This window comes from Ranitomeya variabilis, chromosome 3, assembly GCF_051348905.1.
Source record: "Ranitomeya variabilis isolate aRanVar5 chromosome 3, aRanVar5.hap1, whole genome shotgun sequence".
Lineage (NCBI taxonomy): Eukaryota > Metazoa > Chordata > Amphibia > Anura > Dendrobatidae > Ranitomeya > Ranitomeya variabilis.
Genome location: NC_135234.1, coordinates 199,796,625 through 199,812,032, shown reverse-complemented (window position 1 = coordinate 199,812,032; position 15,408 = coordinate 199,796,625). Strand labels below are relative to the sequence as shown.

At 45.7% G+C, this 15,408-nt stretch overlaps 1 protein-coding gene across 1 annotated transcript in view; it reads right to left on the bottom strand.

The window, feature by feature from the left end:
* LOC143817643 (synaptonemal complex protein 1-like) overlaps positions 1–15,408 on the bottom strand; it is a 446,817-nt gene that overhangs the window by 210,095 nt on the left and 221,314 nt on the right. The window contains exon 10 of the mRNA XM_077299136.1: positions 7,891–7,964. Coding sequence (XP_077155251.1) covers positions 7,891–7,964 — 74 coding nt within the window. The remainder of the gene's footprint in view (positions 1–7,890; positions 7,965–15,408) is intronic.

Here is a 15,408-nt window from a genome sequence, read left to right as displayed (position 1 = left end):
GCTGCGGCGGTGGTCGCCGCACGGCTCCGCTCCGTTAGGGCGTTAGGACCCACTACGAGGTTTGCCGTGAAGGGGCAGTGGGCTTCATACAGTCTGATCAGAATGTTAAACTGAAAACCTCATGTTCAGTATTTAAATTTTTGCCTAGCGGCTTTAGATCAACGTATGATTTTGGGATGTGCGGTTCATGCTCTTTTTTTTCTTTTTGCACATAGCATTTTATTTACATAGTGGCAACATATCACTACATACGGGTACTTAACCTGATCGTCTACTATGGTTTGAACTTCAATTCAGTTCAGCCCCTTTTGCTTCTCATCATTGCCTTGAATTTCAAATTTCACTGCTATCTTACCGCCTATGCTCTGTTAGTAATCACATGATGCATTAGCACAGAATCACAGACAGCTAGAGTCAGTATAATTTCTACCTGCGGGGGGTGGTGTGAGATTGTCCTCCTTTCTACAGCCTGCTAAATAGGCTAAGAGACTATATATTAGGGAAGGGGAACTGTAATCTTCTACATTACAGCTGTCTGAAAAGTACAGTTTAATCAACAGCAGAAACTGTGATGGGAGTTCCCAGTGGAAAACTTGTGGATTACAAATACATGCTGTTCCCTGGTTGAGTGATCAAAGATACATGTATTTTCAGGGGTTGGGGACGTGTGTTCTTCATTTTTAAATAAAAACGATACAGCACATTTTTGGAATGTAACAGATCTCGTTAGTTTTTCTCAGCAGCATGTGTACTATACTTAAGTAGCTTTACAGCATGCACATTGTGTACACCTTCTGCAGTGCACACAAACAACACTGCTGCATGCACAGTACAAGCACACTCAGTTCTGTTGTATTTGTACATACCCACAACTCTGCTACATACAATTGCAGTTCTGCTCCGCACAGCTTTGCTGTATATACACATACAGCTCTACTACATACACAAATACACAGCTCTGCTACACACACAGCTCCACTACATACACAGACTAAAAGTTCTACATCAACACAAACACGGCTCCATTGCAACACACACACCTCTGCTGTGCACGGTGCATATACTCTTCCACATTTTGACGTTCCATCTAAGCATGTGACTGAACACATGAGCTTAAAACTCCGCCACCTAGTCAGGACCTGCAGCATCTGTGCAGCTTTAGGCTATGTGCACACGTTGCGGATTAGCCTCAGGAAATTTTGTGCGGATTCTGCATCTCTTGGCAGCGGATTTGACGCGTTTTTTGTGCGGATTTGCTGCGGAGTTTGTGCGGATTTACTGCATTTTTTACCCCTGCGGATTTCTATAATGGAATGGGTACAAAAACGCTGCAGTAGTGACATGCTACTTTTTTTAATCCGCAGCGTTTCCGCACGGAATTTTCTGCACCATTAGCACAGCATTTTTTTGTTCCTATTGATTTACATTGTACTGTAAATCACTTGCGGATCTGCAGCGTTTCTGCAAGGCAAAAAATACTGCAGGAAATCCGCAACGTGTGCACATACCCTTAGTGATATGCAGACCCTTGTAGCTTTCTCTCCTGCCTTACACCCGTCAGACTGATCAGAGTTGTGCTTGGAATATCATATTTTAAGTTAAGCTGCTTTGTTTTTTTATAATACCTGGTATTTGGATTTGACAAAACATTATTGATACAGTAATGTGTGGATTACATGCATTTTTAGAATGATATCGCTGTGGAAACACACTAAAAGCGCATAAAGGTAACATCACTTTATCTTGCGAGAAAACAACTGTTTCACCTGCAAAACTGCAAAGCAGGGTGTTTTGACCAGAAGCACGGCCTTGCAGGTGAAACAGTTGCTTTCCTCCAAGATTAAAGGGAACTTGACAGTTTTCCATTTAAAGGGACTCTTTCAGAACCAAGAACTAAGCCTATCATTTAAATACACTTTCCCACCTGCTTGTTTTCCCTCAATCTCCACCCCCTCTCTTCTTTGATTGACTACTCTGGCTTCAGAGAAGGGAGATTGAATACTTGGACCTGAGAAGGATGAAGAGAGATGGAAATCAAGTAGGTGGGAAGGTGTAGTCAAATGATTGGCCGGGCCATGGAGTACTAAGTGCCTGGACTTGGTTTGAACAGTTGCTCTGTGCTGACAGACTCCCTTTAGGTTATTGTGTAGGGAGACAATGGAAAACCTGAAGCTGTACAGGGCTGTTGTGGGTTTACAGCTACAGCGTCAATGGAGCCTTAGAGAATGAGGCGACACAAATGCAACTTCACTCCAAGCAGACACTACACTCAGGGGCGTAACTACCGCGGTCGCCACTGCGACCGGGCCCGGCGGGTCAGGGGCCCGGCAGGTCAGAGCAGTGGCATATCCGGGGGGGGGCAGCCGGGGCATGTGCCCCGGGCGCAGCCGACAGGGGGGTGCCAGCGGGCCGCCTGATGATGCGGCGGTCCAAGGAGGGGGTTGGCAGGGCCAGGGAGCGGGGGCTGTCTAATTATACTCACCTACTCCAGGCGTGGTCCCTGCAGGTCCCTGGCTGCCCGGCGCCCTGGCTTCTTCCTGTACTGAGCGGTCACATGGTACCGCTCATTACCGTAATGAATATGCGGCTCAGTACAGGAAGAAGCAGCAGCGCCGGGGAAGCAGGGACTGCACCGCGCCAGGAGCAGGTGAGTATAACGGGGAGGGGAGCGCTGCACTGCGCGATATTCACCTGCTCCTCGTTCCAGCCGCCACTCCGTCTTCTGCAGTGACGCTGAGGTCAGAGGGCGCGATGACGTAGTTAGTGCAGAGGAGGCGGAAAATGGAGCAGCGAATGGAACGAGGAGCGGTGAATATTGAAAGTGCCGGGGGCCGGAGCGACGGAGAGGTGAGTATGTGATCTTTTTCTTTTAATCGCAGCAACAGCATATGGGGCAAGTGTTTGTATGGGGCCATAATGTTTGTGCAGCATTATATGGGGGCCATAATGTTTGTGCAGCACTATATGGGGGCCATAATGTTTGTGCAGCACTATATGGGGGCCATAACGTTTGTGCAGCACTATATGGGGGAAATAACATTTGTGCAGCACTATATGGGGGAAATAACGTTTGTGCAGCACTATATGGGGGCCATAACATTTGTGCAGCACTATAATGGGGCAAGTGTCTTGTAGCGTGGCTAAAAGTTGTATAGTCGACGGGAGGTATGTATCACAGAGAAGGCTTGTCGCTGTGATGTAACCCGGAGTGTTTTCTGTAATGCACATAAAGCAATAAGGAAGTGTTTAAGTATATTTTGGTCCGCGTTACGGGTAGCTATGAGAGATGGGAGGGTCTGGCTACCCATATACCTCACCCCTGGGTAAGGGGCATAACCATGCCTATCTTTGTTTGTTTCAGGACCTGTGGTGATGTCAGAACCACATGTCTAATCATGTGACAGGTACCTGGGTGTGGTTTCAGGCTACATAATGGAGGTGTGTTTGGCACATGGGTGTAAGTGTTTGGAAGTCTGTCAGGGTGGACAGATTTCCACGTGTCCAGGCGGAACACTACAGACAGGAGTCTGTGTATTGAGAGGAAGAAGCCCTTCTGTGTCTGTGGCTTCAGATAGAGCCTGAGTGCTGGACATTGCACAGCCTGTGTGCCGTCAGGCCTGATGTACAGACTGTTTTGACTTTTTTGTTGCTGCCTTGCTGGTTTATGGAGCAAATAAACCTGTGAACTTTTAAAGAGAATGTGCCTCCTGTTTCCTCCTACGCATCTGAGCGAGTGAATCCCTACAGTCTGTATGGAGCATCTATGGGGCCATAACATTTGTGCAGCACTATATGGGGCAAGTGTCCATATGGAGCATCTTATGGGGCCATAATCAACGTTTCTGCAGCATTATATTGGGCAAATGTGTCTATGGAGCATCTTATGGGGCCATTATTAACCTTTATGCAACATTTTATGGGGCATATTTTAATATGGAGCATCTTATGGGCCCATCATGAACTGTATGGAGCATTATATGGGGCTCCTGATTCAATATGGATATTCAAAAACACTTAACCTACTGATGTCTCAATTAATTTTATTTTTATTGGTGTCTATTTTAACATTATGGAGATTCAGGAATGTACTTTGGCTTGGACATACAGTTTCAATAGAGTTAAGGTTCAAATGGTGGAGGTTTTGTGGGGGGGGGAGGTTTGGGGGGGGGGGCGCCAAACTGATCCTTTGCCCCGGGTGCAGGAAAGGCTAGATACACCTCTGAGTAAGAGGCACCCAACACCATGTTGCAGTGCAGGCGATTCCTCCTGCACGGCAACAGTCCGAGGCGTATCTAGGGGGAGGGGGCAGCCGGGGTATTTGAGAGATAGGAAGCAGCTCCAGTCAGCACGGTGAGACAGCTTCTCCTGCTCTGCAGCCCCGGGACAGAAGACGAGAGCAGGGGGAGGTGCGGGACAGAGCTGCTGTAAGCAGGAGAAGCTGAGGAGCTGCAGGTTTATATCAGCCTCCCCTGTACAAGAGAGGAGAGTGTGAGATGTGTATATGAGCTGGTATCTGGTGTGTGTGTGTCTCATATCTGTAGTGTGTGTGTGTGATATCTGTAGTATGTGTGTGTGTGTGTGTGTGTGTGTGATATCTGTAGTATGTGTGTGTTTGTGTGTGATATCTGTAGTGTGTGTGTGATATCTGTAGTGTGTGTGTGATATCTGTAGTATGTGTGTGTGTGATATTTGTAGTGTGTGTGTGTGTGTGTGTGATATCTGTAGTGTGTGTGTGTGTGTGTGTGTGTGTGTGTGAGAGAGGCAGGGGCGTAACTACCACGGTCCGGCTCTGGCAGGTCAGGGGCCCGTGTGTCCCCTTGAGCCTGTCTCCCTTGTCCCCTTATGCTTATGTCCCTTGTCCCCATGTGCCAGTCTCCCTTGCCCATTAGTCCCTGTGTGTCCCCATGTGCCTGTCTCCTTTGTCCCCTTGTGCTTGTGTCAGTCTCCTTTGTCCCCTTGTGCTTGTGTCAGTCTCCCTTTCCCACTTGTCCCTGTGTGTCCCCTTGTGCTTGTATCCCTTGTCCCCACGTGTCCCCTTGTGTCAGTCTCCATTGCCCACTAGTCCCCTTGTATCAGTCTCCCTTGTCCACTAGTCCCCGTGTGCCCCTTGTGTCAGTCTCCCTTGCTCACTTGTCCCCGTGTGCCCCTTGTGTCAGTCTCCCTTGCCCACTAGTCCCCTTGTAACCTTCTCCCCTGCCTCCTAGCCCCCATGTGTCCCCTTGTGCCTGTCTTCCTTGCTCCCTAGCCCCCTTATGTTACCCTTGTGCCTGTCTCCCCTAGCCCCCTTGTGCCCTCTCCCCTGCCTCCTCGTCACCATTTGCTCATGTCTTTCTCACTGCCCCTGTATGGCGGGGCTGCATTATACTATGTGGGGGGCTGTTGTGAATTAGACTTTTTGGCTCCCTCTTGTGGTCACTAGTGATATGACTCTGGGATTGTCTTTCTCAGTTTGGCACTCACCTGGGCCGTTAGTCCAGGGGTGTTGCTATATTAACTTCCTGGATCCTTAGTCCAGTGCCTGGCATCGTTGTAATCAGATCCTTCTGTTTGCTCCTGTCTGCTGGTCCTGGTTCCTGCATAATTAAGCTAAGTTCAGCTTCTTTGTTTTTTGGGTTATTTGCTTTGCTCCTATTTTTGTCCAGCTTGTACTAAATGTGATTTCTGACCTTGCTGGAAGCTCTAGGGGGCTGGTGTTCTCCCCCCGGCCGTTAGACGGTTCGGGGGTTCTTGAATATCCAGCGTGGATATTTTAATAGGGTTTTTGCTGACCATATAAGTCATCTTACTATATTCTGCTATTAGCTAGTGGGCCTCTCTTTGCTAAATACCTAGCTCATTCTTATGTTTGTCTTTTCCTCTTACCTCACCGTTATTATTTGTTGGGGGCTTGTATCCAACTTTTGGGGTCTTTTCTCTGGAGGCAAGAAAGGTCTTTCTTTTCCCTTCTAGGGTTAGTTAGTTCTCCGGCTGGCGCGAGACGTCTAGAACCAACGTAGGCACGTTCCCCGGCTACTTCTATCTGTGGTGCTAGGATTAGATATATGGTCAGCCCAGTTACCACTGCCCTATGAGCTGGTTTTTGGTGTTTGCAGACTTGGTAGTTATTTCTGAGACCCTCTGCCATTGGGGTCATAACAGGGGGCTGCACAATATTCTATGGGGGTTACATTGAATTGTATGGCAGGGCTGCAGTATACTCTGTGGGGTGGCTGCATTATACTCTGTGGGGTGGCTGCATTATACTCTGGGGTGGCTGCATTATACTGTGTGGGCTGCATTATACTGAATCGAGGACTATGGGGAATATATTATACTATCTGAAGAACTATGGGGTGCATTATACTGTGGGAAGTGAATTGTGCGACATGGATGACGATGGCGGTGCATTATACTATTTGGAGCACTATGAGGAGTGTATTATACTATATGGAGGACTGAGCAGTGTATTTTAATATATGGAGGACTATGTGGAGTGTATAATACTAAATGGAGGACTGAGGAGTGTATTATACTGTATGTAGGACTATGAGGGGTGCATTATACTATATGGAGCACTATGAGCAGTGTATTATACTATATGGAGGACTGAGCAGTGTATTATACTATATGGAGGACTGAGCAGTGTATTATACTATATGGAGCACTATGAGGAGTGTGTTATGCTATATGGAGCACTATGAGGAGTGTATTATACTATATGGAGGACTGAGGAGTGTACAATACTATATGGAGGACTATGGGGAGTGTATTATACTATAAGGAGGACTATGGGGAGTGTATTATACTATAAGGAGGACTATGGGGGTGCATTATACTTCTTATATGGATCCCCATGACTTCTATGTTAGCCCCTGATGAGTATAATGGTTTATTTTTTTTATACATTACATAACAATGGTAGTACAGGGGACAAATATATCCCAGGATGGGGCACCGGATAGTTATTCAACTGAGGTCACACTATACAACTTTGCAATAAAGCTATAGTGTGCAAAATGAATAGCGAAAATATGAATTTGGGAGGAAAATATTTTGGCGTGGGGGGGGCCCCATTTGAAAGTTTGCATCGGGGCCCATAACTTTGTAGTTACGCCACTGATTACACTGATTATTGCACTGACAAACATGAGGTTAAATGATTAATGAAGAATGAAATGTGCACACGTTGCGGATTTTGCTGCGGATCCGCAGCGGATCTGCAGCTGCGGGTCCGCAGCAGATTCCCATGAGTTTACAGTACAATGTAAACCTATGGAAAACAGAAAACGCTGTGCCCATGCTGCGGTTTGCATTCTGCAGCATGTCAATTCTTTGTGAGGATTCCGCAGCGGTTTACACCTGCCCCACAATAGGAATCCGCAGGTGTAAAACCGCAGTGGAATACGCACAAAATCTGCATAAAAACCGAGGTAAATCCGCAGGTAAAACGCAGTGCCTTTTACCTGCGGATTTCTAAAATCCGCTGCGGAAAAATCCGCAGAGGTCCATTCTACATGTGCACATACCCTAAAGGGACTCTGTCAGCACAGAATGACTGATCAAACCAAATAAAGGCGCTTGGTGTACTATGGTGTGGCCAAACACATAAAGGGGTTGTCAGGCCTTAGCTACAGTTCTCCAGTCACTCTTTGTGACTGTAAACCTGTGAATCCTTACATCGCGCACATTGTGTGTTTTGAATGTGGGATAAACCAGAGTACCTGGACGAAACCAACAAAAACAGGTGGATAACATACAAACTCCTTGCAGATGATATACTTGATAGGATTTAAACGCAGGACCCCAGCAATACAAGGCATTTTGTCAGGTGTTTTTTCATGAATGCATTTTAGTTTGTAGAAAATGTAATTACTTATATTTTTACTACAAAATTTGCAAAGATAACAATACCTGTTTTTTGCATTTAGCCAATTCAAGATTTTGTTCCATTTGAATCTCTTGTCTTTTTTCAGCATCTTGCTTTACTTTAATAAATAATAATAATATATTAAAAAAACAAATAAAAATGAGCATGTTTTATCAAAATGAAAATGTGTTATTCATAATATATTGTCGATTTCATATGTCTTGACTACTCATAACAATAGCTTTTCTTATACAGTCATGGCAGAAAATGTTGGCATCCTTGAAATGGTTCTAGAAAATTAAGTATTTCTCCCAGAAAATTATTGCAATTACACGTTTTGTTATACACATCTAGTTCTTTTGTGTGTATTGAAACAACACAAAAACAAAAGGAAGGGCTTAGGGCGTTGCAGTCTGTTGCTAAATATATAGTTTCTGCAGGTGACCACATTCTCTTTAGGGGGGGGGTGAAAAAATTGACTGTATTGTTATCCATACAATATAACATGCTTTCTGTGAAATTACGGTGGTTTGAAATTTTACAATTTATTTGGTTATTATTTTTAATGAAACAATTTCAGTTACAATTAATCAAAGAAACTTGGTTTCCAGACACCTAACAATTATAAAATGCGTAAAGCATGATGTAAGGATTGGGGAAGCGGAAGTGTTGATGATGGTGCACGCAGACGGAGTGGACATGGGGCAGGTGCGACTGCACCTGTTGCTGAAGCAAAAGCAACAGGCCCATCCACGTCACATAACTTCTTGACCTATTTTGCAGGGAGGCACAGGACACCACTTCTAAAGCCACACCAGTGCGAAAAACTGGTTGATTGGATAGCAGATAATGTTTCCAGCATGCTTGCCAGCACCACCAAGTCTTCCAAAGGCTCCAGTCTCCTCACCCATGAGTCTGGATCACTTAATCCTCACCCTGATCCTCCTTCCTCCCATCACGTGGAATAACAGACCAGTGATCCCAGACTAGGACACTCTGAGGATCCCTTTACATCATTATTTCTTGATTGTGGCTTCTTACCCTGCATGGTCCAAGAGGGACAGGAGGATATGCTGTTTAGTAATGCACAAAACTTATAGCAGCCATGGTCACAAGAAGATGGTGAGGAAAGGCAAATACTGTCTAAGGACGTAGATGATGATGAGACACAGTTGCTGATAAGTCGGGTTGTTGTTAAGTCACCAATTCAGGAAGACCAGTGAAAGAAGAGGTGGTAAATGACAAAGTCACTGACCCAACCTGGGAAGCTGGAATACAGTGTGAGGCTAGCAGTGCCGAGCAGGAGAGATCGGCAGCACCGAAACAGGCATGAAGAGGCAGTGGAGTGACCAGTGGGAGAAGGTGGGCAACTGTTTCTCAGAGCACCAATACACACAAATTTCTCCAAATTTCACCAAACGCCTGGGTCCATGATTGGTGCTAGCAAGTGACACCATTGTCTCTTCCCCTGTGCTAGGTGCTTGCCAATCCCCTGTCCATGACATTGACACAGATGCCTCCTGTCCTGCACATGTCCTTGCACATTCTGATGAACCATCATCAGTCACTACCAAATCCTTGTACCGGCCTAACTTTCAACTGTCTCCATCACAGGCCTTGGAATGAAAAAGGAAAGTTCCCAGTTCCCAGACAGGAAAGTGTTGGCTGTAGGGAACTTGACGCATTTGGCCGTCTTTATGTACTACTGCCTTTCCTGTGACCCTGGCGTTATATTCATCTTGGCCAAAAAAAGAGTACTACGTGTTTACCCTGCTAGACCCACGCTACAAGGAGAACCATGCATTTCTCCATTCTGAGGCAGAGAGGTCTACTAATATGGTGCTATTCCAGAAGGCCATTGTGGAAAATATGTTTAAAAATTCCCATCAGACAACGTTAGCGACAAGGGGCAAGCTTCCTTGTCCAAACATGGAAGAGAGGTGAGGGAGACACACATGTTGTGAATTCTGCTCTTGGGCTCCCTCCGGTGGTTGTTGGTGGTAGTGCAGTTGTCTTGGGGTTGTAATCCAGGGCAGGTGTTTCTGCTTATTGCAGCTCTACTAGGTATTTAGGTTTGCAGGATCCATGAGTCTTTGCCAGTTGGCCATTGTACTTGGAGGGATTGCATCTCTCTCTGGCTCCTCATGCCCTGCTGCCAATTCAGCTAAGATAAGTGTCTGTTTTTTTGTCTCTGTCCGCTTTGTAATTCAGTGCAATTCATTGTGTTTTTGTCCAGCTTAGACTTTGTTTGGATTTTTCAGTCATGCTGGATTATCAGGAGATGCAGAGATACTTTCTATGTCTTTAGTTAGATGTAGAATATTCGTATTATCTGCTGTGGATATTTTTAGGATTTTAATACTGACCGCTTAGAATTCTGTCCTGTCCTTTTCTATTTAGCTAGAAGTGCCTCTTTTGCTAAATCCTGTTTTTCTGCCTGCGTGTGTCTTTCCTCTTATACTCACAGTCAATATTTGTGGGGGGCTGCCTATCCTTTGGGGTTCTGATCTGAGGCAAGATAGAATTCCCATTTCCATCTACAGGGGTATTTAGTCCTCCGGCTGTGTCGAGGTGTCTAGGACTTGTTAGGTACATCCCACGGCTACTTCTAGTTGCGGTGTTAGTTTAGGGTTTGCGGTCAGTACAGGTACCACCTACTCCTGAGAAAGTCTCTCATGTGGCTCCACGGTCACTGGATCATAACACACACACCAGTTACAGCAGAGGTAGGGGTACACTGTCAAAGGCAAGGACCAATTTCATGACACCCTCCCAGTGCCCAGGCCCTGATGACCAGGTATTTTTCACAAGGTGGGAAAAGTTTTTAACCCCTACAGCCCCCAAGCCTGTTTTCACCTTCATGACCAGGCCAAATTTTACAATTCTGATCAGTGTCACTTTATGAGGTAATGACTCTGGATATGTCACACAAAATAGTTAATAAATAACATTTATCACCAGCACAATTTTTGAGAAATTGTTTTTTTTTGTTATAAGGGTTAAAAGTTGACCAGCGATTTCTCATTTTTCAAACAAAACCATTTTTTCTAGGGACAATATCACATCTGAAGTGACTTTGAGGGGCCTAGGGTTGAGCGAAACGGGTCGGCCATTTTCAGAAGTCGCCGACTTTTGGCAAAGTCGGGTTTCATGAAACCCGACCCGACCCCTGTGTGGCGTCGGCCATGAGGTCGGCGATCTTCTGAATCTGGTATCGGAATTCCGATACTGAGTTCCGATATGTTTGCGATATCGGAACTCGGTATCGGAATCCACATTTAAGTGTAAAATAAAGAATTAAAATAAAAAATATTGATATACTCACCTCTCCGACGCAGCCTGGACATCGCCGCTGGTAACCGGCATCTTCCGTTCCTAAGAATGGAGCTTGAAAGACCTTTCGATGACGTCACGGCTTGTGATTGGTCGCGGCGGCCCACGTGACCGCTGAGCGACCAATCACAACAAGCCGTGACGTAATTCTCAGGTCCTAAATTCCTCATTCTAGGAATTTAGGCCATGAGAATTACGTCACGGCTTGTGATTGGTCGCTGAGCGGTCACGTGGGCCGCCGCGACCAATCACAAGCCGTGACGTCATCGAAAGGTCCTTCACGCGCTGATTCTTAAGAAGGAAGGCTGCCGGAAAGAAGCAGGGTGCGTCCGAGGGTGAGTATATACCTAATAGGAATATACTCACCCTCGGCTTCTTTCCGGCAGCCTTCCTTCTTAAGAATGAGCGCGTGAAGGACCTTTCGATGACGTCACGGCTTGTGATTGGTCGCGGCGGCCCACGTGACCGTACAGCGACCAATCACAAGCCGTGACGTAATTCTCTTGGCCTAAATTCCTAGAATGAGGAATTTAGGACCTGAGAATTACGTCACGGCTTGTTGTGATTGGTCGCTCAGCGGTCACGTGGGCCGCCGCGACCAATCACAAGCCGTGACGTCATCGAAAAGGTCTTTCAAGCGCCATTCTTAGGAACGGAAGATGCCAATTACTACCAGGTTGCGTCGGAGAGGTGAGCATATCAATATTTTTTATTTTAATTCTTTATTTTACACTTAAATATGGATCCCAGGGCCTGAAGGAGAGTTTCCTCTCCTTCAGACCCTGGGAACCATAGTATCCCATTGCACTGCATTGGGTTTCGTGTTTCGGCCGACCCCGACCTTTTTATAGGATCGGCCGATTTCACTCGACCCGACTTTTGAGAAAGTCGGGTTTCGTGAAACCCGACCCGATCCTATAAAAATAAAAGTCGCTCAACCCTAGAGGGGCCTATAAACATAAGGATGAATGACCTTGGGGAGATCAAAACATCCAACACCGCGGAGACACCATCACGTGTTTCTCAAAGCAGTTATCCACAACACTGCCCCCATCCCTTATGGGAAATATGCAAATGCATGTAGAAAAGCCGTGGTTGTTCCTTCCCGGTGAAAGACCTGGCTATTCATTGCTTGCGTTGAGAAACACGTGATGGTGTCTCTGCGGCTTTTCTACATGCATTTGAGGGGCCCATGACAGAAAATAAACAAAAGTAACACCATACTAAAAACTGCACTCCTCAAGGTGCTCAAAACCACATTCAAAAAGTTTATTAACCATTTAGGTGCTTCACAGGAAAAATGGAAGCATTAATGAACATTTAAGTTTTTTCACAAAAATATTACTTCAGACCCAATTGTTTTTATTTTCACAAGGATAACAGGAGAAAATGGACAACAAAAACTATGGTGCAATTTCTCTTGAGTACGCTGATACCCCATATGTGGAGGAAAACCACTATGTGGTCACACAGCAGGGCTCAGAAGGGAAGGAGCACCGTTTCACTTTATGAATGCAAAATTGGCTGGAATGGAGAGCTGACACAACGTCTTGTTTGGAAAGCTCCTGATGTGCCTAAAGAGTGTAAACCCCTGACAATTGACCCCATTTTGGAAAACTAAACCCCTCAAGGAACTTCTCTAGATATGTATTGAGCATCTGAAACCCCCAGGTGCTTCACAGAAGTTTATAAAGCAGAAAATAAAAAATGTTCCTGAAAAATTAAATTTTAGCCCAAATATTTTATGTTCACAAGGGTAAGAGGAGAAATGGATGCCAAAAATTGTTGTGCAATTTCTCCTGAGTACGCCGATACCCCATATGTGAGGGAAAACTACTGTTTGGTTGCACGGCAGTGCTCGGAAGGGAAGAAGCACCATTTCACTTTTTGAACGCAAAATTGGCTGGAATCGAGAGCGGACACCACGGTGTGTTTGGAGAGTTCCTAATGTGCCTAAACAGTGAAAATTCCCCACAAATGATGTCATTTTGGAAAGTAGACTCCCCCAAGAAATTTATCTAGATGTGTGGTGAGTACCTTGAACCTGCAGGTGTTTCACAGAAAATTAAAACGTTGCATTGTGAAAATATAAAAAATAGAATTATTCTTACCGTTAATTCGGTTTCTAGGAACCTTCCACGACGGCATATGGAGGTGGTCTCTTTGCCCTAATGGGGAACAGGAAACACAGAGGTTAAAAGGACCTCCCACCTCCCACTTGCCAGTGACTTACAACTGAGACCATTGCACTGGTTTACCTTTAAAATCCCAGAACTAATCCAGGAATATATATCGGGTGGGAAATTAGTGCCGTCGTGGAAGGTTCCTAGAAACCGAATTAACGGTAAGAATAATTCTATTTTCTCTAGTCACCTTCCACGACGGCATATGGAGGAATACCAACTAATTTTGGCACTAGGGAGGGACAACGACCTGGAGTACTTTGCGGCCGAAGGCTAAGTCCTTGTGGACAATACATCTAGTCTGTAATGTTTAGAGAAGGTATGGAGTGAAGACCACGTTGCTGCCCTGCAAATCTGCTCCGGAGATGCGCCTGCTCTTTCTGCTCAGGAAACCGAAGTGGATCTTGTTGAATGGGCTTTGATACCTACTGGAGGTAACTTGTTTTGAGCGAGATAGGCTTCCGTAATAGCCTTCTTGATCCATGTAGCGATGGTACTTTTGGCTACTTTTTTCCCTTTGTTTTGTCCTGAGAGATGGACAAACAGGTTATGATCAATTCGGAATGTACTGGTGTGGTCCAAGTATTGTAAAAGAATACGTCGAACATCCAAGGTGTTGAATCTTCTTTCTTCCGAGTTTGTTGGATTGTGGCAAAAGGTTGGTAGAAAAATCTCTTGAGAACGGTGGAAGTCAGAGATAACCTTCGGAAGAAAGGACGGATCAAGACGAAGCACAATTGAATCATCTCTTACCAGGAGATAAGGTTCTCGTGTAGACAAGGCCTGTAATTCACCAATCCTTCTGGCTGAAGTAATGGCAACCAAGAACACGGCTTTATAGGCTAGGTTTTGTGGAGAACAAGATGATAGTGGTTCAAAGGGTGGACCTGTCAGACCCTGCAGAACTATATTGAGATCCCATGGGGGAACTATGACCTGTTTTCTAGGATTCATTCTAGTAGCCGATGTCATGAACCTTTTAATCCAGCGATGACTCGCTAAATCTTGATCAAAGACCGAGCTAAGTGCAGAGACCTGGACCTTGAGGGTACTGGGCCTGAGACCTATTTCCAAGCCTTTTTGCAAAAAGTCCAATATGATGGGTATATTAGGCTTGAGGGGGTCTGGAAGGTTAGGCAGACAGAATGAAGAAAACTTTTTCCAGATCTTGTTGTAGATGGCGTTGGTCACCGGTTTTCTCGATTTTTGTAGGGTAGCTATGACAGGAATTGATAGTCTTTTAGCTCTTAAAACCTGGGTTTCAGCAACCACGCCGCCAAGCTCCACTTCTGAGGGTCTGGGTGGAGAATGGGACCCTGAGAAAGAAGATCGTGTTTTATCGGTAACATTACTGGTCCATCCACTTGTAGTTGGGTAATTAGGTTGAACCAACGCCTTTTGGGCCACAATGGAGCTATCAGGATAGTTGGAGTCCTTTCTAGGCGTATCTTCCGTAGAACCTTGGCAAGGATGGGGATTGGCGGAAGAGCATAAGCTAGAAGAAACGGCCAATCTTGGGTTAAGGCATCCAACCCCCTGGGATTGCCTCTCGGGTTCAGGGAAAAAAAGGTTTCGACCTTTGCGTTCTGGTGAGAGGCAAAGAGGTCGACGTCTGGATGACCCCATCTGTGAACTAGCATGCTGAATGTTTGAGGATCCAGGCTCCATTCGCCAGGATGATTTCCTGGCGGCTTAGGTAGTCTGCCTGAATATTTGTAGTTCCCTTGAGGTGGATTGCCGTCAGAGATAGTAAGTGCTTTTCGGCCCAAGAAAAGATTCGAGCGGAGATTTTTATTAGACTGAGGGTTCTTGTACTGCCCTGGTGCCTGATATGGGCCACCTTGGTCATGTTGTCCGAGTATATCTGTACATGTTGACCCGAAATCTGATGCCTTGCCGCTAGTAGAGTCTCTTCCACAGCCTTGAGCTCCCTGAAATTTGATGATTTCTCGGAAATCGATTGGCTCCACTGGCCCTGATAGGGGACATGGTTCACTATGGCTCCCCAGCCTCTCTTGCTGGCATCTGTTTTGATGGTGGTTAGAG